Consider the following 21,933-nt stretch of genomic DNA (forward strand, 5'->3'; position numbering starts at 1 on the left):
CGTACCCGTCTCTTCGTCAGGACAATCACTAACACACCATGCAAACAATACAACAACAGGGTAGTAGCAAAAATCTCGGTGAGTGGTTATATACTAATTTTATTAACATTTTTGTAAAAAAATAAATAAGAGAATTATTTATGTAAATCGTTCGATTAGTCCCATCGCTGTGGGTATACATGTTTATTTTCTCTGCCAAGGCACCATTTTATGTTGGGTGTATTCCCACGAGCGTGTACGAACTTGACCGCAGATGTGTAAGGTCATGGTCTAGTATCGATTCACGCACACTCGCTCACTTTTACTATGTAGATATGATACACTGATAGCCGTTCGCGAACGAACGGCTCTCGACGATCCGATCACTAGTGGACCGAGTGACCGGATCCCCGGATTCATTTTCTGTTGTGTAAGATGAACAGTAAAATATTGCTATAACTGTTTGACGATTGCATATATAAATATTAGTGATATTTTTACATTATTTATTTAATATTATTTTTAAATAAATAATGTAGTGTAATGGTCCGCCTCTGTAGTGTAATGGTCAGCACGCTCGGCTACCGTTCTGGAGGTCCCGGGTTCGATTCCCAGGGGGGGTCAAATAAATATAAGTGATTTTTTCACTGTAATATTTATTCAATATTACCCTGGACTGGTACCTGAGGCGGAGGGCTGATCACCTTTCCTTCGTGTGTAAACGATCAAGATAACACTGTGTTCATATGAAGCAGTGCCCTATGCACCATTGGGGTGCGGATAAGGGTTTTATTATTATTATTATTACTTAGTAAATACCACTTTTTCTTAAAATCTACCTTGAAAATGATTTGACCACTTTTGACCATGTTTGAAAATGATGTGGAATGCATCGAAACACGTGTCACAGTAGAAGAAAAAGTGGTATTAACTAAGTAATACATTAATTGAAAATGGATTGATTTTACCACAAAGCGACTGCCGAATCAATTAATGAAATTATTTAATATAACCCTGGACTAGTTCCTGAAGTGCATGATTGATCTCACCTTGCCTTCTTGTAAGTAACGATCAAGAGAACACTGCGTCAATACTATGCAGTGCCCTATGCACCATGGGAACAGGACTGTTTGGAGCTGCCCGAGACAAGGACGATTACTCTCAAATTATAGTCGACGTCAGGGGGACCTGACATGACACACACAGAAGAAGAATGTATGGAAGTGAAGCGTGGAGCCAAATTCAGCTCTTGAAAGAAGTCATCAATCGTTGTACTGTGGATATTTATCTCTGATGACTATGAGTTTGCCGACCACTGCCTTGGAGACCGACTGTAAATGTGTCTGATTAGAAAAATTTATGATTAATTTTAATGCTACCGTTTAATAATGATGTACAATTATTACGAACGATTATTTTAATTACTTTAATTTACGAACAGAGTGAATGGTGCGCTGAAATCAGTTGTAGCAAACAAAAGGCTAACTACAAAAGCTAAACTGGCAGTATACCATGGAGTTCCTGATGTATGGAAGTGAAGCATGCTGTTGGAGAAAGAGGGATGAAAGTAGACTGAATGCGATATCCCAGTGCGGCAAAACCATGTATGCTAGATGTTCCAATGGTGATATAAGGTAAGAATGCAAGGCTGAGATAAGCATTGTCCATCAAGTTCAGAAAGGTGTGTTGGGATGGTTTGGACATGTGGAACGAACGAACGAGGAAGAACGATAAAACAAGTTCACTAGGCGAATGCGGTTGGTAATTCAAGCAGAGGAAGACCGAGGAAAACTTTACATGATCAAGTATTTCAACCCATAACCGGTGGACCATAGACATCAACAAATAGAGCCGCCAACAATTTAGCAATGACACCAATATTAAAATAACTCCATCGATTATGCGACGTCATTCATTGCCGACTTACGAAAATAACGTTTTTTCGCAGGCGAATTTTCCAAAAGAAAATGATGAATGAAAATATGAATTTTATCGGCTGTTATAAACACTCCACGAGTCTAATACAATCCTTTATAGGTTAAGTATGTTAAATTAAATTGTCAGCACGCTCGGCTTCCGTTCTGGAGGTCCCGGGTTCGATTCCCAAGGGGGGTCAAATAAATATAAGTGATTTTTTCACTGTAATATTAATTCAATATTACCCTGGACTGGTACCTGAAGCGGAGGGCTGATCACCTTTCCTTCGTGTGTAAACGATCAAGATAACACTGTGTTCATATGAAGCAGTGCCTTATGCACCATTGGGGTGCGGATAAGGGTTTAATTATTATTATTATATTTTAAATTAGATATTCCTGCCGTCTGACAAAGATCCATTGTGAATACGAGCATATGTGTATCAATCGGTCCTCTACTGTCGCCAACCTTCAACGCTAAAAAAACTGCAGTTTAAAAAAAAAAAAGCATTCACGCAACGATTTATGAGATTGTCAATGTTTCCTTGAATGTCGTTCGTAGATCGTAGCAGAGGCTAATGGTGTGATTAACATTTGCGATTTTTCATTGACGGAAAAAGATTTGAACTTTGATCGAAGGCTGGTTTGTTTCTGGTGTTTTTTTTTATTATTAAATTTTGTCTATGGCTGGAAGTCGGCTGTCAAAATATGGCGGTATTGTCATGATTTTGTGGACGATTAAAACTTTTTCTAAAACTGGAGACTTTCGGCTAATTATCCAGATTTGTGAACAAGTATTTGGACACACTCGAAATGTTGTAAATAAATTAACAGGTCAAATTATAAGCCAAAATAAATTGATTCCGCGGTCACTTTGTGGTAAAATCTAGCCATTTTACTAAATATTTTTCAAAAGTGATAAAAAACCTTCAGGTTTTACCTAAAAAGATCTGTTGCACAGTAAAAAGTTAAATAAGCGGCTTGATATTTACTTTTAATATGTTGTATTATATTTTTAAACTTTCAAAACGATCTCCTGAAAAATTAAGTTTTTTGATTTATGACGTTCTTGAAAGGAGTGAGCGATGTGTCAGACTATATTTTAAGAAAAAGTGATATTTACTGGGTAAATTGAAACCAATATTTTTTTAAATTAGAAATGTGTAAAATCTTCTTCTTCAAACCCTTATCTACACCCGATGGTGCATAGGGCACTGCATCATATAAACGCAGTGTTATCTTGATCGTTAACACAAGAAGGAAAGGTGATCAGCCCACCTCTTCAGGTAACAGTCCAGGGTAGTATTGAAAAAATATTAGAGTGAAAAAATCGCTTATATTTATTTGACCCCCCCCCATGGGAATCGATCCCGGGACCTCCAGAATGGTAGCCACGTGTGCTGACCATTACTTCTTCTTCTTCTTCATGAGCCCTCTGACCTCCACTGCTGGATATAGGCCTCTTCCCCTACTTTCCATTTCCTCCGGTCGGTTGCTGCTTGCAGCCAGTTTCTTCCTCCCAAAGCTACAACGTCGTCGGACCATCTCTTTTGGGGTCTCCATCGTAGAATCCTAGGGGTCCATCTTGTGGGCTCCTGTCTTGCTATGTGTATATATTGCTGACCAATACAGTAAATAAATAATAAAATTTAAAAAAATAATCTTCACAAAATGTTAAACACATTTTGTGTATTTTTAAGTGTGTAAATAGTGCTATGGTATTAACTACCACACCCTTAACGGGTAGTATTGTTTGCATGCTGTGGTAGTGATTGTCCTGACGAAGAGACGGGTACGTCTTCAAACCGGTAGACATTAAAATCTCGGTGAATGGTTACATACGAATATTATTAACATTTTTATAATAAAAAAATAAGTAAAAATAACTAACCACAAAGTAAACGCTTTAAATATTAACCCTTTCCACTCTGACCATTTTTTCTCATAACTGATCAGGTACCCTGATAAAAAAAAGCGACGTTTTTCTACCATTACAATAAATATTTTGGTTCGCTAATTTTGAGACACTCTGTCTGGCAATTCGTATGACCATGTTAATGAAGATTAACTGTATTTATCTGAAATATTTTTTGGTAGAATATACTTGGGTGATAGAGAAATCAGTGGTTAATGTTACCTGCGCCGGGCCAGACATTGTGGCCCACGGAGCTGCCTACTAGAATCATACAGGCCAGAATGTCTGGCCTACAGAGTGGTAAGAGTTAATATTATTGAGTATAACAAAAAATATAGTTAACAGTTTGTAGTAAAATAAATATTTTTTAATATAACCAGATTGTGATGACCCTTGATTTTATTTCGCGACAACGTCGACTGGAAGTCGGCAAAATTATCGTCTGCAAGTCCACCTTTGCGTGTCCGCGGACGGCGAGTGATCAATCTCTACGGACATTAACATTTATTTCGTCTTGCCCGAAGACCAGTCTCTTTTTGGGGTCGAGGCTGCCCACGCCGGTTCAGCGAACCTCGACACCGCGATGCGAGGGCGTGATCTCTCCGCGCGCCTCCATATTCGTCGTCTGAGGGACGCACGAATACCGAATCGTGACGAATGCCATGCTGAACCTAATCTCTGAGCATTCTCTGCAAATGTCTTTGCACTGTTCCGTGTCTGTCTGCTGTGGTGGTCTGGGTTGAGGAGGCGTCTGTGTACCGGCCAACGTCGGGTCGGAATCGGATCTAGCTGATCAACTGAACTAACTAACAAAGGTGAAGAAGAATACAGTTGAACCTCTCATAACGAGCATAATTCGTTCCAGAATCTTACTCGTTAAGCGAAACATTTTTTGTGTTGACTGGCGCGGATGTCCCGGCTCACAAGTTAATGTCGTGAAAAAGGGAGTTGACCTTTCTCTGTAACTCCTTATGCAAAGTGTTGCTCGTTAAAGGGGCAAAATTTTTACATTTTTTTACTCGTTATGAGAGGTTCCACTGTATTGAAGTCTGGGCATTTACAGGGCTTACGACCGTCATACATAGGCTTGGTGAAGTAATCACTTCGAGTAACATTCACCAATTCTACCCGTGATTGACAACCACACTACTCAAATTCTTGGAACTTCTATATATCGCTCACTCTTTTAACAACGTCATGTATCAAAAATCGCAAATTTTCAGTTGAGCGTGTTTTCGGAATGCCCAGAAAATGTACTATATTCCAGCAAAAGCGGCATATTTTAAACATAATATTTACCCGCTACAGGGCAGAAACTGTTGTTTTTGCATTTCGAAGAAAAGGTATGGTTTAATTATTTTTTTAAATGTACTAAATATTTTTCAAATGGAGAAAAACCTTCAGGTTTTACCTAAAAAGATCTGTTGCAAAGTTAAAAGTTCAATAAGTGGCTTGATATTTATTTTTAATACATTGTATTATGTCTTTAAACTTTAAAAACGATCTCCTGAAAAGTCAAGTTTTTTTATATACGACGTTGTTGAAAGGAGCGAGCGATATATGTAGTTCAATTTCGAAACATTATAAGCCAAAATAAAAAATGAAAAGGATATTTTTTAGCGTTTCTCGTTTATGTGAATATAATCCCGGATTTGGACCTCACATACAAATGAGCGAACAATGCGACGAGTATTGAATCGGACGAATTTTGAATTTCCACCTTAATTTTAATTATTGCAAATGTGCCCAATGCTGTTTCTTGGGCAAGTCGACACTCCGAATTTTCATTTCCTATTTCGAAAGCATTTTGTCCGCCTCCGTAGTGTAATGGTCAGCAAGCTCGACTACCGTTCTGGAAGTCCCGGGTTCGATTCCCAAGGGGGGTAAAATAAATATAAGTGATTTTTTCACTGTAATATTTATTCAATATTACCATGGACCGGTACCTGAAGCGGAGGGCTAATCACCTTTCCTTCATGTGTAAACGATCAAGATAACACTGCGTTAATATGGCACAGTGCCCTATGCACCATTGGGGTGCGGATAATGGTTTTATTATTATTATTATTTCGAAAGCAACTGAGGCACAACAACTTCCCGATACTAATTTATTCAAATATATGATTTTTATCGTATTGATAAATTAACCCCTAGACGTGCGATTTTCTTACATGTGATGGATTTCGCTAACTAATAATAGCTGCCTTTACACGTACGTGCTTTATCGCGAGATATTGTGCGCCCTGTCGCACGGATAAATCGGGCAAAATACCGCTGATAAGGTGCGTAGGTAAATGTGTTTTTAAAAAATGCCATGTGCTTTGAGGCGGTACGATAAGTGTGCAAACTTCTTGTTTGAATTGTTTTTTTATTTGGAAAACCAACAGAATATTTCATAAAAATAACATAATTTAATAAAATTAGAAAAATGACATTCCAATAAGAGGTTTTCACTTAAGTAATCAAAAAATAAAAATAAACTGTCATGTACATAAAAGTATAACTATATAATAAACTTACATTACATGTTTTTATCAAATAATAGAAATTTTCTTTATCAACTAGTCAAATAGACATCAACAATATTTCTCTTAAACGTATTTAAAAAAAAAAACAGTTCACTCAAGTTAGTTGATATTATACTTATATCATGTATAACTAAACTGACCATTTATTTTTGTCCTCAAAACGGGACATCTACCAATTTTTACGTAATAGTATGTATATTCAAGAAAACACATATTTTTTCATAGTATTTATGTATTCATGAAAGAAAAGCAATGTTGATAAAGAAAATAATAGGAATAAATAATATAAATATGAAAAAATTATGTTGTTTTATATTGGGACAGGCTGTCTAAAAACGGGACGGTCCCGTTCAAAACGGGACGTATGGTCACTTTATTTATAACTAACTAACTAACCATCACGTCGCTTCTCCGCAGGGGTAGGCAGACAGAAAAGAACGCCACACCAATCTGTCTTTGCAAGCATTCTTAGCATTTTCCACATTCATGCACCTTCTCATACATACTACATACCCGCCGATTATTCCGACTCCTGACCTGACCACTTAAGAGTATTTTAAATACTTGATCATGCTAAGTTTTCCTCGGTTTTCCTCTGCTCCTATTTCCGACTAAGTTCGCCTCATAAATTTGTTTTATCGTTCTTTCCTCGATTCACGTGGCCAAACCATCGCAACACACCTCAGCCTTGCATTCCTTCCTTATATCATCATTGGAACATCTATCATACGTGGTTTAGTCGCGCTGAAAGATCGCATTCCGACTGCATTCAGTCTACTTTCATCATTCTTTTGCCCATTCCACGCATTGGCAGAAAATGTTCAGTCATCGCATTTCCCACTCGACCACTCTATAATTCTTCTTCCTCTTTGTTTAGGACTATGTCCTGTCATTCTCCGATCGGCTCCTGTGAGGTGGAAGACCAGCTATCTCTCCAACGTTTAGGTGGTCTTCCTGGGGGTCTGCTACCTCTCACGCTGCTGTCCGCTGCTATCCTCACCACTCGAACCGAACTCGCTCTTCCCACATGATTTTTCCAAAAACGTCTTCTTTCTCTTCCTCATCGCACAACATCTTCAACATCGCAGATTTGTCTTATTTCAGAGTTTCTTACTCTGTCGCGAAGTGTTAGGCCTGCAATGGGTCGTAGAGTCTTCATTTCGGATGTCCTAAGAAGGCTTTTTGTTCTCGCGGTGTCGGCTCTTGTTTCTGTGCCGTATGTCATGAATGCTACATAGTAAAAATAAATCCCTTACCGCACCCAATGGTGCATAGGGCACTGCTTCAAATAAACGCAGTGTCATCTCGATCTATGAAGGAAAGGTGATCAGCCCTCCACTTCAGGTACCAGTCCAGTGTAATATTGAATAAATATTAGAGTGAAAAAATCACTTATATTTATTAAACCCCCCTGGGAATCGAACTCGGGACCTCCAGAACGGTAGCCGAGCATGCTGACCATTACACTACGGAGGCGGACTACATAAACAAGATCTATAATTCAACATTTATATTTAAATTAGATCAAATCACTTTCATTCTTCACAGTTTCTGGTATCTCGTCATACGTTTGGGAACGAGCCTCTGTGTAGACTGTAGACAACTCACGACAACGTGCGTCGACTCTCGCCCGCAAGTCCGCGCGGTGAAGCGCGTACGTGTAACGCCAGCTAAACGATTAATATGCGCAATGAACGGAATGACATGCATGCATAAAAATGAAATATGCATTCACTGAAACACGAAGTCTCGATGCAATAAATTACCCAATAGTAGCCATTGGGTAATTTAGTGCAATGAGGTTTAACTTAAGATATTGCAATTATTTATTTTTCATATTATTTTTTGACATCTCATCAAAGACGAAGAAGAATATGGAAGTCTGGTAATTTACGGGATTGACGACCGTCATAGGCTGGTTTAAGTGATCACTTTGCACACGTGTAACATTCACCAATTCTACCCATTATTGACAACCACACTACTCAAATTCTTGGAAGTTCTAAATACATATGAACCCATTTTGAAACATTATTCTTGAAATACTACATAGAACTTCACTAGAGACATCTATTGGCGAGATGAAAAGAAGCTTTTTATTGAGCAGAAACTCTTTTATTAGTAGGTGTGTGGTCAGGTTAGGAGTCGTAACAATCGGCGGGTATGTATGAGGAGATGCATGAACGTGGAAGAGGCGAAGAATGTTTGCAAAGACAGAGTGGTGTGGCGTTCTATTCTCTCTGCCTACCTTGCGGGGAAGCGGCGTGATGGTTAGTTAGTTAGTTAGTGTGAGGTCCGAGTTGTGGTAAGATGATTTGCCGAAATGGAAGCTTGGCTTCCGAAACTAATCGTCATGAAATAAACTCAAGTGGTAAAAAAAACAAGTGTTTTTTTTTAATAATCACCCTACATATATGTATGTATTTACGTACATTTATAAATTCACATACATAATCACTAAATATACACACACACACACACTTGTGTCGTATGTACATGTATGTATTTATAGGTATATCAATTGAATGGATTGGGTTTTTTGCTTGCCTGACCGCTGTCTTATCGTGTTTCTGGTTTTATGAATGATAAATATGCGAATATGGAATGCGAACTGTTTTTTAGCACCTTTAAAAACACAATCAACCGTGTACATTAGAGTGGGCCGTTGATGTATGAAAAGCATATATATATTTTTTTTTTATATCAAAGACAAATGGGTGTAACTAGACAAAAATATAAAAATCTTCTAGCATACAACTATAATACACGATTTACACACAACGAAGGTTTTATAGTCCCAAGAATTAACAATAAATAGGGAGTCCAACACTGCAATATATCGTTACAAACATTTTTAATTTGTTGCCGACGGAGGTTAGAGGTCAAAATAAAATATGGAACAAAGGCAAAATAAAATAATGAGTAAACGATCAAGAGTTAATTCTATGAAAATTGTAAAATAGTTGAGAATAATTTTTTCTCTCTTTTTTGTGTGTATATAAGGTTGAAATGGATAAAAACAATAAAAAAATGTATGTAAAAAGAACTCCACCGACAAGACACAAGGTGACTTGGTGGGTCTCTGCAAAAAATATTTTAAATATGTTTATAATTGTTCTTTTAAAGGAATGTATAAAATTTACATAAATAAAAAAAAAACAAACAAACTGAAAGTTAATTACACTTAAAATTCTAACACATATTAAAAGTACCGGGGTCTAAAAAAAAAACGGACAGCGCAACCGATATTTTGAGCGCCGCGCGCCGGCCTAATACCGATGGAAACAATGACTTACTGAAACAACGCTACCTATTTATAACAACGCAAAGTGCAACTTATGCCCTTATGTGCTTATTAAGTAAAGTATATTACATCTTTTAACATTTAATAAGACTGTCTATATTACTAAAATACGAAATGACAGCTGGTAAAGCGAGAAAAATGGCTTTTCCGAAAACTTTGAGCTCTGGTTGAGGGCCAAAAGTAGTATGGAATATTTTTTTAAAAATATTTCTTACGTTATATGCAATCCAAAATTAAACTTTTTTGACCCTTTGTCTTTGATATCTAAAAAAATAACTTTCTTCATACATCAACGCTCCACTCTAGTGTACATATACCAGTCAGGGGTCAGGGTAGGGTGAACAGAGATTAACTGACTACCTACAATAACTTTTAATTATTTTATTTTGATCACGCTAAACTGTCGCAGTCGCTTTCATTTTTCAAAACCGGACTGCCGGATGGTAAAATTCCGTGTAGTGCACAAGCGGCTTATGTCCGTAATTTATATTACTGATGGAGACACAGTCCTAACAGCTACGGCTTATGTCATACCGCTTATCATGTTCCTACTTAGGCTCCAACTTTATAAGTTTTATAGCCTATTTTTCTTGTGAGTGGGTTCACTCTTATGTTTAGAGTAACTATAATTTGATGTAATTCTTGAGTGAAAATTTTAGGGAAAAACTTGTAGTTTTTACTTTAAAATTTCAGTAGGTAGGTACTACCGGCGCATTTTATTTCATCATACTGGCAACAAGCAGCCCGACAGTAATTTTGAATTTCGTTCCAGATTCCTGAGTCTCCCGTTGCCCTCAGCGCCGCCAGCGGCCGCCGTCGGAAGCACCCAGCGGCGTGAAGTCAGTGTCGCAAAACTGACGTTAGAAAGCGCGGGAACTCGCGACAGGGGGGCGCGGCCGCCGGGAACATGAGAGAGCTGCTCTCGCTGCCCGGCCTGCCGGACGACGCCATCTACAAGGAGGTCGTCGTCATAGGTCCGTCTCGACAATGTTTCTAGAACAATCGAAAAGAGAACTTCAACAGACGCATAAATTCGTCCCGGCATTTGTCGATCCGCTCTCTCCCTCAGAATGTGACTTCGGGCGCGTTCGCCGGTTTCCGACGGTGATCGGGAATTTGTGGGGTTGCCATAATACAATATTGTCATTGATTTTCTATCTTTTTAAAAAAAAATATACCTCTTAGGTAGGTACTAACAAAATAGGTAGGTACTTAAAGGCCAACCCTACTGATAATTTGTATTTTCTGCTGAATATAATTCTTACTTGAAGTATTAAAAAAAATCTATTGTTTGTATAACAAAAGGAGGGAAGTTTAGACGAAATCCGTTAGGTGTTCAAGCCTTACATAGAATCAATGTCAAAAATTGATATAACCAAAATCGACCCTCGACAATACAATGGCAATATAAATGAAGTATAATATACCAAACCCTATTTTATTTGGCAGATATTTTATCCTGAAATATCAATATTTTCAGTTTATTAGTATGCGTATTAATTTCACAGATACTACTGACCCTTAAATGCATCAATGGGGCATAGGGCACTGCATCAATTTGATGTAATGTTGATTTGATAATTTATTATGTAAAGGCAAGGTGACCAGTCCTGCGCAGGTACTCAAGTCAGTGCATTTACAGAACTCATGACTTGTCTTTGGCTGGTTTAAGTGATCAATTTATATTTTAACCTAATTAGTGCAATGGTTAGCACATATGGCCACCAAACTGAAGGTCCCGGGTTCGATTCCCAGGGTGGGGTCAAATAAATAAAACTGATTTTTTCATTCTAATATTTATACATTACTACCCTGGACTGGTACCTGAAGCGGAGGGCCGATCACCTTTCCTTCATGTGTTAACGATCAAGATATCACTGCGTTTATATGATGCAGTGCCCTTGAATACCCTGGACGGTACCCGAAGCGGAGGGTTAATCACCTTTCCTTCATGTGTTAACGATCAAGATTGTTGCGTTTATATGATGCAGTGCCCTATGCACCATCGGGTGCGGATGAGGGTTTGAAGAAGAATTACACAAGTACAAAGGGCATGGTAGACCATTTTGTTGGTGTTTGGATGGACATAACTAGACAAACGTTTGAAAATATAGTTCAAATACATAAGTTAGTTTACAATTTTTTCTATGTGCTTGGTCCATTTGAATTGGCCTATTTTAACCTTTCCGGGAGTGCAAAAATTTATGTCCGACTTTCTCAGGGGAGTGGGTTCTTTTTACATGAATTTTTTTTTCGTTCAATCGATTTATGATGATGGTAGAAATTATGTTAGTATAATTTAAAAAAAACAAAACGAAATATTTTTCAATTATGACAAAATTACACACAAATATCCACAGATGTAATTTATTATTAGATTAAAACCAATATTTTTAGCTTTTCCACTTTTTTATTTGACCAGCGACCGGGTTTCGTCGTTACCGACATCATCAGACTGGTGAGGGGCTATACAAATTGTTATATTATATATAAAAGAAGGCAGGAGTTGATAACCATGATTTGAGAAATTAATTTAATTTGAGTGAATTTAAGTATTGTATGATATTCAAAATAATTTTTATAAAGGTTTTTTTGTATTGAAAGCACGATTTTACATAAAGTTATAATAGATTTTGATTTGATAGTTATAATAGATAGAGATAAAATCTATTATAACTTTATATAAAATCGTGCTTTCAATACAAAAAAACCTTTATAAAAATTATTTTGAATATCATACAATACTTAAATTCACTCAAATTAAATTAATTTCTCATAAAATTATATCAAATCATGGTTATCAACTCCTGCCTTCTTTTATATATAATATAACAATTTGTATAGCCTCTCACCAGTCTGATGATGTCGGTAACGACGAAACCCGGTCGCTGGTCAAATAAAAAAGTGGAAAAGCTAAAAATATTGGTTTTAATCTAATAATAAATTAAAAATGCAATTCCATCACGAAGTGTCAGTGGATTATATAAATCCACAGATGTCATTGCTATACAAGTTACATCATACTAACTGACAGACGGACTTCGACATTCATTAACGTCCACACTCCTTTAAGGAAAATTCGCACTGATGTTCATTTACGTCCATCCTCCCGGACAGGTTAATGTTATTCCCAGATATTTTGTCCACTTTTCGGTTTTCACTTACATCTCTGTATTCCTCTCCCTAGGCAATGGGCCGAGCGGCATCAGCGCTTCGCACCAGCTGGCCGGCAACTGGGCGCTGCTGCGGCCGGGCGCGGCGGAGCACCCCGACAGCATGCTGGGGGCGCGCCTGCGCGGGGCCCCCGCACGCGCCCTGCCGCTGCTGCCGCTGCCTGCCCTGGCCGAGGGGCTAGAGGGGCGCAGCACCAACCCCATACCGCTGCTGGTAAGGTCCTATTAAGGCTTTGCGAGAGTGGTCTGTCGGGAAGCCTAGAGCTTCTGTATCGGATCCAGGAATGTGGTTGTGAGCTTTCAATACATAATACAGTGAAACCTCTATCTATCGTTCCTCGAATAATCGTTTTCCCGGATGTGTCGTTTATTTCTTCTACCCCGAATTCATTTCATACAAAAATAGATTGCATCGATCGTTTCAATCCACCATTTTACCGCATTCATCGTTTGAATTATGCTACATATTTGATATAATGTTTTTTTTTTTCCCTTTTTTTTTAAATTTTCTCAATTTTGTTACATTTGACGACAATATTTTAACGTGTGGGATACAGACTATGGAAAGCTTGTGTGATGGATACAGCAGAAGAGGTCTGAAGATCTTTGGGTTCTGTTCAACTTTGTATTTTTTTTAAATAAATACATTTATTAACATCTAAAACTTGTATTCTTGAAATTTCCACCTACTAATGTTTATGCAGATTGGGAGGACGGTATCTTTACTCGATCGTATCTCCTTGTGTACTGACTTCTTTATCCCTCATTCATTGGTTTCTTGCATTCATAGTTAACTTCAATAGGTCCCTTTAAAAACGATAGATAGAGGTTTCACTGTATCCTATTATTTATCGATTCGGCATTAACTTTGTTGAATGACATGTTGATTATTAAATAAAAGTCTAATCATGAACAATTTAGAAAATTTAGAAAAACGAAAAAAATTTAATTCTGATGAAAACTTTAATTAATAATATGTTGTTTCAAAATACCTCAGCATTATTATATTCTTCTTCATCTTGTTATAAGCCTTGTGGCCTGTTTTTGAGAGGTATTAGTTTTTAAGAGGTGGTCTACCATGGGGTTGGGTTGGGAGGATATTTCAATGGTTATTTTATTCCACAAAGTTGATGCCAAATCTATAAATAATAGATAAGTGATGTTGCTTTACCGATCGAGGCGTGATATGTCTATCAATCAATTTGTCTGCGATACGCAGCTCTTTGAGATACCCTGGAGCCGTATTATGCATTGATTTATACATGAGTAGACAGAGTTAATACTTAGTTTATGCTTAACCAGCGCAGTTGGTGAATTAGCGGGGTGATCGGCTGTCCAAACTCAAAACACAGTAAGGGACATTTTTTTTGTAGTACTTTTTTTTTGCATTTTTGGACTAAGTAGATTCTACTTAGTCCAAAAATGCAAAAAAATGTCCCTTACTTTGTTTCAAGTTTGGACAGCCGCGATGTGACTGATATTATTTTTTGACATCTCATCAAAGATGAAGAAGAATATGGAAGTCTGGGCATTTACAGGGCTGACGACCGTCATAGGCTGGTTTAAGTAACATTCACCAATTCTTAACTTAAAATCCATAAAAAATTATCAAACCTTTAAAACTAAAATAAAATAACTTATAAGACTCACCCCTACCTAGACTCCATACCGAGGAATATTTTTTTTTTAAAATTTACTTTTATTAGTTTATTTTTAATTTTAATTTTAATTTACTTTGTTTATATAAAAAAAAGTAAAACGAAGTCCCTCTCTAAACACAAGTACCTACTTTATGTGAGAGGTAGAAACGTTATATTTGAAATGTATCGTATATTTACCAACTATTCTGTATTATTCAAATATGTATTTTGTAAAAAAAATACAAATTTCAATTTAAAAAAAAAAAAAAAAAAAATATATATATATTCTCAGTACTTTGTATATTAAACAATTGACTTATAACAAAACAATGTCTCACGTCAAGTTCACTCCGCGGAAAACTCAATTCTGTCAATTTAATAAACAAAACACACCATTTTTTAAGTAATTTGCGTTGTATTCCAAAGAGACATCTGTGTAAATTTGAATAATACAGCACTTGTTTAGTAGGTTGTAATTTTTAGTTCATTGTATTGTTTTTCTATGCCAATACAGCGTGTTTACACATAGTATTTATCAAGACATACATCATAGATGTGTCAACAAAGATGATGCATATTTTTTTTTAATACGAAGGGAATATTGAACATTTTTACATTTTAACCGTTTGACAGCTATCTTTCAAAATTCCAATACATTCTAAAACTGCTATAGAAAATTTGGGTATATAAAAAATAAAAAAATATATACTTATCTACTAAAAACTTTATAACTTCTCCAATATTACATCGATTTACATATAACTTTTAACATTTTGTAGATAAAGAATAAATGCAAACAACTGTTGAAGGCAATTAAAAGAAATATAAGTAGTATGTAATAAAAAAAAGGAAAGCTAAATAATTTTTTTTTTTAAAGTTTCACATTTATGTTTTCCTGCGCAAATTCCATGTAGCCCCTTCTCGCAACGACAACAGATAAGGTTGGAACGTTTTATTTCAGTCCACCTATTACTGCAGACCGCATACTGCCGTAAATGGCGTCCAGGCAGTTTTTCCAAAGCAAATGCTTTATTTTCCATATTTCTAAAGGTCATCCATTCTTCTTCGATTTGTCCAATAATAGCGGATGTTAATCGCAGCCGGGACATTTTTTTTTCTGAGGTGTTAGATTTGTATACGATATAGCCATTCAACACCATCCTTCCAAAAATGTTGAAAACCACCTTCTTCCAGAATTTGCAAGTTCTCCTCTCATCTAAGTAGGCATACAACATTTTGTCTGATTCATCTACCCCTCCCATATGTATATTATAGTGGTGAATCATACTTGGTTTTTCTTTTGTATACTCGTAAGAGCCTTTCTTTTTTTTTTTACTCTTACACTGTTCGAATTTGCATTGGAGGAAATCAGAATCACTGGATGCGGCTTCGTTTTTTTATCTTTGAATGAACACATCAAGATATTTTGATTAGAAAAATATTTTGCCACACCTACCTCAGCTTAAAAAAATATTTTTAAAATAAAAACTGATGTATAGTACTTTTTAGGCTTGAGAAAGTACACTTTTATTTTAAAAACACACGAGCGGCAAGAAACGACCTCCCATGCGGACCGACAAGCTAAAATGACAACGCGACCGCGCTGCGTAGCTGTTTTAGAGACGAAATATCGAAGCGCGACAGCGCCGCATAGCGGTCAAACGGTTAAACTACCGACAATAGTTTGAAAATGCCATAACAAGGCGAAACCATCGTCACAAATTTTGTTTTTATGTGTAAAAAATAATAAAATATAATTTTGTAGACTCAAAAATGTGTGTTTGAATTTGATTTAAAAATTGAGTTCTACAAATGAAACGCCAAATCAATAAATTAATATTGTTAACACACTTGGGACGGAAAAGATATTTCTACAATAATTTAAATAAAATCTTTAAACAATTTATGTTTTACTTGGTGAATACCATTATTTCTTAAAATCTATTGTGACACGGGTTTCGATGCACAATAGTTAGCTAAGACAGCGTCGACATAGATTGTTTCACATTCCTATACACAGGACCAACCTGCCGATGGTTATGCCTGCAGGAAGAGCTACCGCTATGTTGAACAATATCACATTGGATATTGATCTGTTCCATGTGTCCGAAGGAGTTTTCCGAAGCGGGATTCTTCTACACCTTGAAGTCTTCTCGCTTACTTTTAATATATACGCCTTGAATATTGTTTGTTATGTATATATTATTTTTTTGTTGAATAAATTGAAAAAATTTGTAATTTGTGATTGTGTGTATGATTTAAAAAAAATCTTCTCCTTTATCGCAACCAATGGTATATAGGGCACTGTATTGTATTGTATGATGCATTCCGCAACTTTTTCAAACACTGTGTTTGAAAGTGATGTGGAATGATTTTAGTTTATTTGAAGAAATAGTGGTACCAACTAAAACTTCTTCTTCGTCTTTTTCTAGATCCTAAGGATCTGTTTGTGCCTCCGCTTGTAGCTCTTGGGATGTTGACTCCCAGCTGTCTTTCCACCGTTTCGGAGGTCTGCCTGGGGGTCTGCGTCCTTCAGGGTTACCTTGAAGGGCGATACGTGGAAGTCTGTCATCTGACATTCTGTTTACATGATCATTCCAGTATCGCCTTCGTTGTCGTCCCCACCTCACGATATCCTCCGTCTTATACATGCTCCGGATGTCGGTATTTCTTACTCGGTCTCGCAATGTGTTTCCGGTTATGGATCGGAGAGTCTTCATCTCGGAGGTTCCAAGTCGAGATTTTGTTCTAGAACTATCTGCTCTTGCCTCGATCCCATAAGTGGCTATTGGTCGAACACATGTTTTGTATATTTTCATTTTACTTTCTATTTTCATGTGTTTGTTCCTCCACTTAAACTGAAATTGTATATTTTTTTTATTTTGCAGGTTGACAGTTTGATGCATCCAGGAGCCGACATGGGTTCCGAAGCCCTGTCCATGCTGGAGTGGAAGCACTATCCGGAAAGACAGGTGGGAGCCTTATATTTCTACTTCTTCTTCCATGAATACCCGCCTTTCTTGCACACTCGAAGAGGCGAGGTGTCAATCTGAGATTACTACTGTAGAAAATAACAATACACGTTCCATCTCAAGTTGTGGCATCTATAATATTGAATTATCATCCGTAGGCTGAATAATCCAATGTCTGTTAAAATATAATTAACCCTTCACTGCATAGTGTATCAAATTTATTACGTACCCAAAAGTTAGTGTTAAAACGGTCTTTAAAAATATAAGCAACCATTCTTTGTTATTCTTTAAAAATATAAGCAACCATTCTTTGTTATTCTTTAAAAATATAAGCAACCATTCTTTGTTATTCTTTAACCTTTTAAACGCGTTAACTTTGTTCCTAAGAGACGCTCGTGGCTGTATTTCGCCGTTTTTTAAATTATTACTTTTATCATGTATTTAGTTTTGAAACGATTTATTTTCCTAAACAAAAACGTTCAATGGGATTCATTGTGCCTTTTTGGTACTCTATAATACACGTGTGTCACATTATTCTTGAAATATATCGTAATATAAACAAATTAGATCGTAACATAAATAAATCAAAGCACGCATCGTGTGTCACTCTTACCCACTGGCGATGCGTAGCGTCGAGAGTGAGACAGATATAGGGCATGATTATGGCGCGGACTAATTACCGACCGCAAGAAAAATCAGGGATCTGTTGTTTTATTTATCCTTGTGATGTTACAAATTATTAGTCAGATATTTCAACAGATGTCATAAGGCCGAGGATTGACGTATTATTTTATCCAAAGTTCCACACCATGAAAAAATCCCTCCAAGTTGAACTGAGGTTCGAAACTTGGAGCAAAGTGAAAACACAAACGCTTATGTCAGCCGCGTATGGGGCATGTCTTGTAAAAACACAAACGGTTATGCGAGCCGCGTGGATCCGGTTAAAAATATAAGCAACCATTCTTTGTTATTACTGATTAGATATATTCATAACTCACGTATATACTTCATAATTTAACCAAAAGACGCGCTATGAACGCCAAAATAATAACTTCATTTGTCTCTCGAAGACGAACTGTCAATGCAGTCGTGCAGTCATGCAAAAAAAAGTCATGCAGTGAGGGGCAATATAATAAATATTTTGTTAAATATTTTTTTATATCTGAACGTACAGGGTATGGTTTGCTGCGTTCGGGCGATAATATAGCGGATGTATCGCATATGTTTGTACGGGAAGGGCGGTTAACCTTTAGACGCTCATTTGCATTGTGTGCAATAAGGGTAGCGCCCTGCCCGAGCATTTTTGTGAAATATTCGCGCGACTTGCTACCTACGCTTAGCTGCTTTGAAAATAATTGTATCTCTAAAATTGGTCGTCCTAGTTAGGTCAAATAAAAAGCTTGATAAAATAAAAAATCGTAACGTGTCAAAGTTCAAGTAGCCCCGTTCTACAGGTACTCAACCTAGAAGCTTTACCCATTGTTTCGGTGTGAGTGTAGGGTGTTTCATGGGAGATATTATAATATTTTTTATATTGAAATTTACTGTCACAAGTGATTTTTTCACTCTTATATTTATTCAATATTACCCTGGACTGGTACCGGAAGCGGAGGGCTGATCACCTTTCCTTCATGTGTAAACGATCGAGATAACACCGCGTTTATATGATGCAGTGCCCTATGCACCATCGGGTGTAGATAAGGGTTTGAAGAAGAAGATTTCACACATTTCTAATAAATAAATATTGGTTTTAATTTACTCAGTAAATATCACTTTTTCTTAAAATATAGTCTGGCACATCGCTCACTCCTTTCAAGAACGTCATAAATCAAAAAACTTAATTTTTCAGGAGATCGTTTTGAAAGTTTAAAAATGAAATACAATATATTAAAAGTAAATATCAAGCCGCTTATTTAACTTTTTATTGTGCAACAGATCTTTTTAGGTAAAACCTGAAGGTTTTTTATCCGTTTGAAAAATATTTAGTAAAATGGCTAGATATTACCACAAAGTGACCGCGGAATCAAGTTGTTTTGGCTTATAATTTGACCTGTTAATTTATTTACAACATTTCGACTGTGTCCAAATCTTGTTCACAAATCTGGATAATTAGCCAAAAGTCTCCAGTTTTAGTCTCCGTTTATATGATGCAGTGCCCTATGCACCATTGGGGTGCGGATAAAGGTTTGAATGAATTGTTACAAGGGTGAGAAAATTTAAAGGGCACCGGCACGTATAGTGTTAATTATTTTTTTATCTCTGACTTCCGACATTTATATAGCGCTGCAGTCATCTGCTAAACACTCGAATTATGGAAATATACCAAGAGATAAGGTATTTTTTTTACTTAATAGTAAAAAAATATTATCATATATCACAATGATGTAACACGGCTTCTGTCTTGCGACGTTTTAGATTCACTTGCCTTACGTAAGCCTCTTTCAAATTACAAATTTAAGTGATACTGTCATTACACTCTAAAACTTCTTTCTTTTTAGCATAGACTCAGATCAATTCCTGAATAAAACTGTACACATACAACATGTAAAGTTTACACACACACATACTCACACATACCCACTCTCTTTTCTTTTTTCTCTCTTAATATACAACAGTACCTATTCATAACATATGTCGCTCACTCCTTTCAACAACGTCATTTTAAAAAATCATAAATTTTCAGTTGTGCATGTTTTCGGAATGCCCAGAAAATGGACTATATCCCAGCAAAAGCGGCATATTTTTAACTTAATATATACCCGCCCCGCTACAGGGTAGAAAGTGTTGTTTTTGCATTTTGAAGAAGAGAAATAGTTTAATTATTTTTTTTGAATATCCTAAATATTTTTCAAATTGGAGAAAAAACATTCAGGTTTTACCTAAAAAGATCTGTTGCACAGTAAAAAGTTCAATAAGTGGCTTGATATTTATTTTTAATAAATTTTACTATATATTTAAAAAGGATCTCCCGAATAATCAAATTTTTTGATATATCGCTCACTCCTTTCAAGAACGTCACAAATCAAAAATCGACAATATTCAGCTGTGCATGTTTTCGGAATGCCCAGAAAATGTACTATATCCCAGCAAGAGTGGCATATTTTTAACTTAATATTTACCCGCTACAGGGCAGAAAGTGTTGTTTTTGCATTTCAAAGAAAAGGTATTGTTTAATTATTTTTTTAAACATACTAAATATTTTTCAAATGCAGAAAAAACCTTCAGGTTTTACCTAAAAAGATCTGTTGCACAGTAAACAGTTCAATAAGAAAAGTTCAATAAGAAAAGTTCAATAAGAAGTTCGAATCCCAGGGGGGGTTAAATAAATATAAGTGATATTTTCACTCTAATATTTATTCAAAAGTGCCCTGGACTGGTACCTGAAGCGGAGGGCTGATCACCTTTCCTTCGTGTGTAAACGATCGAGAAAACACCGCGTTCATATGATGCAGTGCCCTATGCACCATTGGGGTGCGGATAAGGGTTTGAAGAACCGTTTACCATTCTGCATGGGTAGAATGGTCAATCCCACACGTTTGTAAATAAGATAACTTAATCAGCCAATGGGCAGGTCGTAAACCCTGGAAATATCAAGACTTACATATTCTTCTTCATCTATATTGAGATATGAAAATGTAAAAATAAACAACTTTTTCCTGTGAAAAAAATTATCGGTGAAGGCTGTTTATTTTCCTAATTATTATTAAAGGTAAATTATTATTTAATTTCTTGAATAGGCGAATCGCTAAAGAAATATCTAGGTCACTATGAATGATATACTTCTTCTTCTTCTTCTTCTAATTGTAGGCCCTACGGCCTGTTTTTAAGAGGGATTAGCCTCCTGCGACGTCGATTCCCAGCTATCGGCCCATCTCTTTGGTGGTCTGCATGGGAGTCGTCTACCATGGGGTTGGCCGTACAATGCGATGTGGGGGAGTCTGGATGGTTCCATTCTCCTCACACGCGCATACCATTGTCTTCTTCGTTGCCTTCCCCACCTAACGACATCTTCGATCTCGCATATTTCCCTGATCTTGGCATTTCTCAATCTATCTCGAAGACTCTTGCCTGTTATGCTTCTCAGAGTCTTCATTTCTGACACTCTAAGCGTGTTTTTTGTGGCAGCGGTGTCTGCTCTACTTTCGATTCCATACGTCATGATGATATACTGTCTATCGTAAATCTTTAGAGATAAGGTATGCGGATGGAATAATCTACTAAATCAATTTGTTCTAAATTTCCGCGTGCGTATCATGTGAAAATTATTATTCTAATCTGGTATAAATCTCAGAATGTCAGAAATGAAGAGACTCTTAGAAGAATATCTGGCAAGACTCTTCTTCTCCGTCTTATTCCTCATTGCTGAGGGTTGTGACCCTCGCAGAAGCAACGACTCTTCTCCAGTTATCCCTTGCCTGCGCTGCACGTAGCGCTCCAACCACCGAGGTGCCTGCTGCTGCCTTAATTATTAAGGCAAGAGTCTACGAGATGGAAAATAAAATGGTG

At 36.7% G+C, this 21,933-nt stretch overlaps 1 protein-coding gene across 2 annotated transcripts in view; it reads left to right on the forward strand.

Annotated features, from left to right (window-relative positions):
- Nucleotides 1-21,933, forward strand: part of LOC148301607 (oxidative stress-induced growth inhibitor 1-like) — a 51,626-nt gene that overhangs the window by 17,473 nt on the left and 12,220 nt on the right. For both annotated transcript variants that reach the window (XM_088273005.1, XM_088273006.1), the window contains exons 2-4: nucleotides 10,415-10,616; nucleotides 12,830-13,029; nucleotides 17,344-17,427. In XM_088273005.1, the coding sequence (XP_088129131.1) occupies nucleotides 10,550-10,616; nucleotides 12,830-13,029; nucleotides 17,344-17,427 (351 nt within the window). In that variant the 5' untranslated portion in view covers nucleotides 10,415-10,549. The remainder of the gene's footprint in view (nucleotides 1-10,414; nucleotides 10,617-12,829; nucleotides 13,030-17,343; nucleotides 17,428-21,933) is intronic.

This window comes from Brachycentrus maculatus, unplaced genomic scaffold (genome assembly GCF_059751285.1).
Source record: "Brachycentrus maculatus isolate JH-2025_06_01 unplaced genomic scaffold, ASM5975128v1 h1tg000536l, whole genome shotgun sequence".
Taxonomy (NCBI): domain Eukaryota; kingdom Metazoa; phylum Arthropoda; class Insecta; order Trichoptera; family Brachycentridae; genus Brachycentrus; species Brachycentrus maculatus.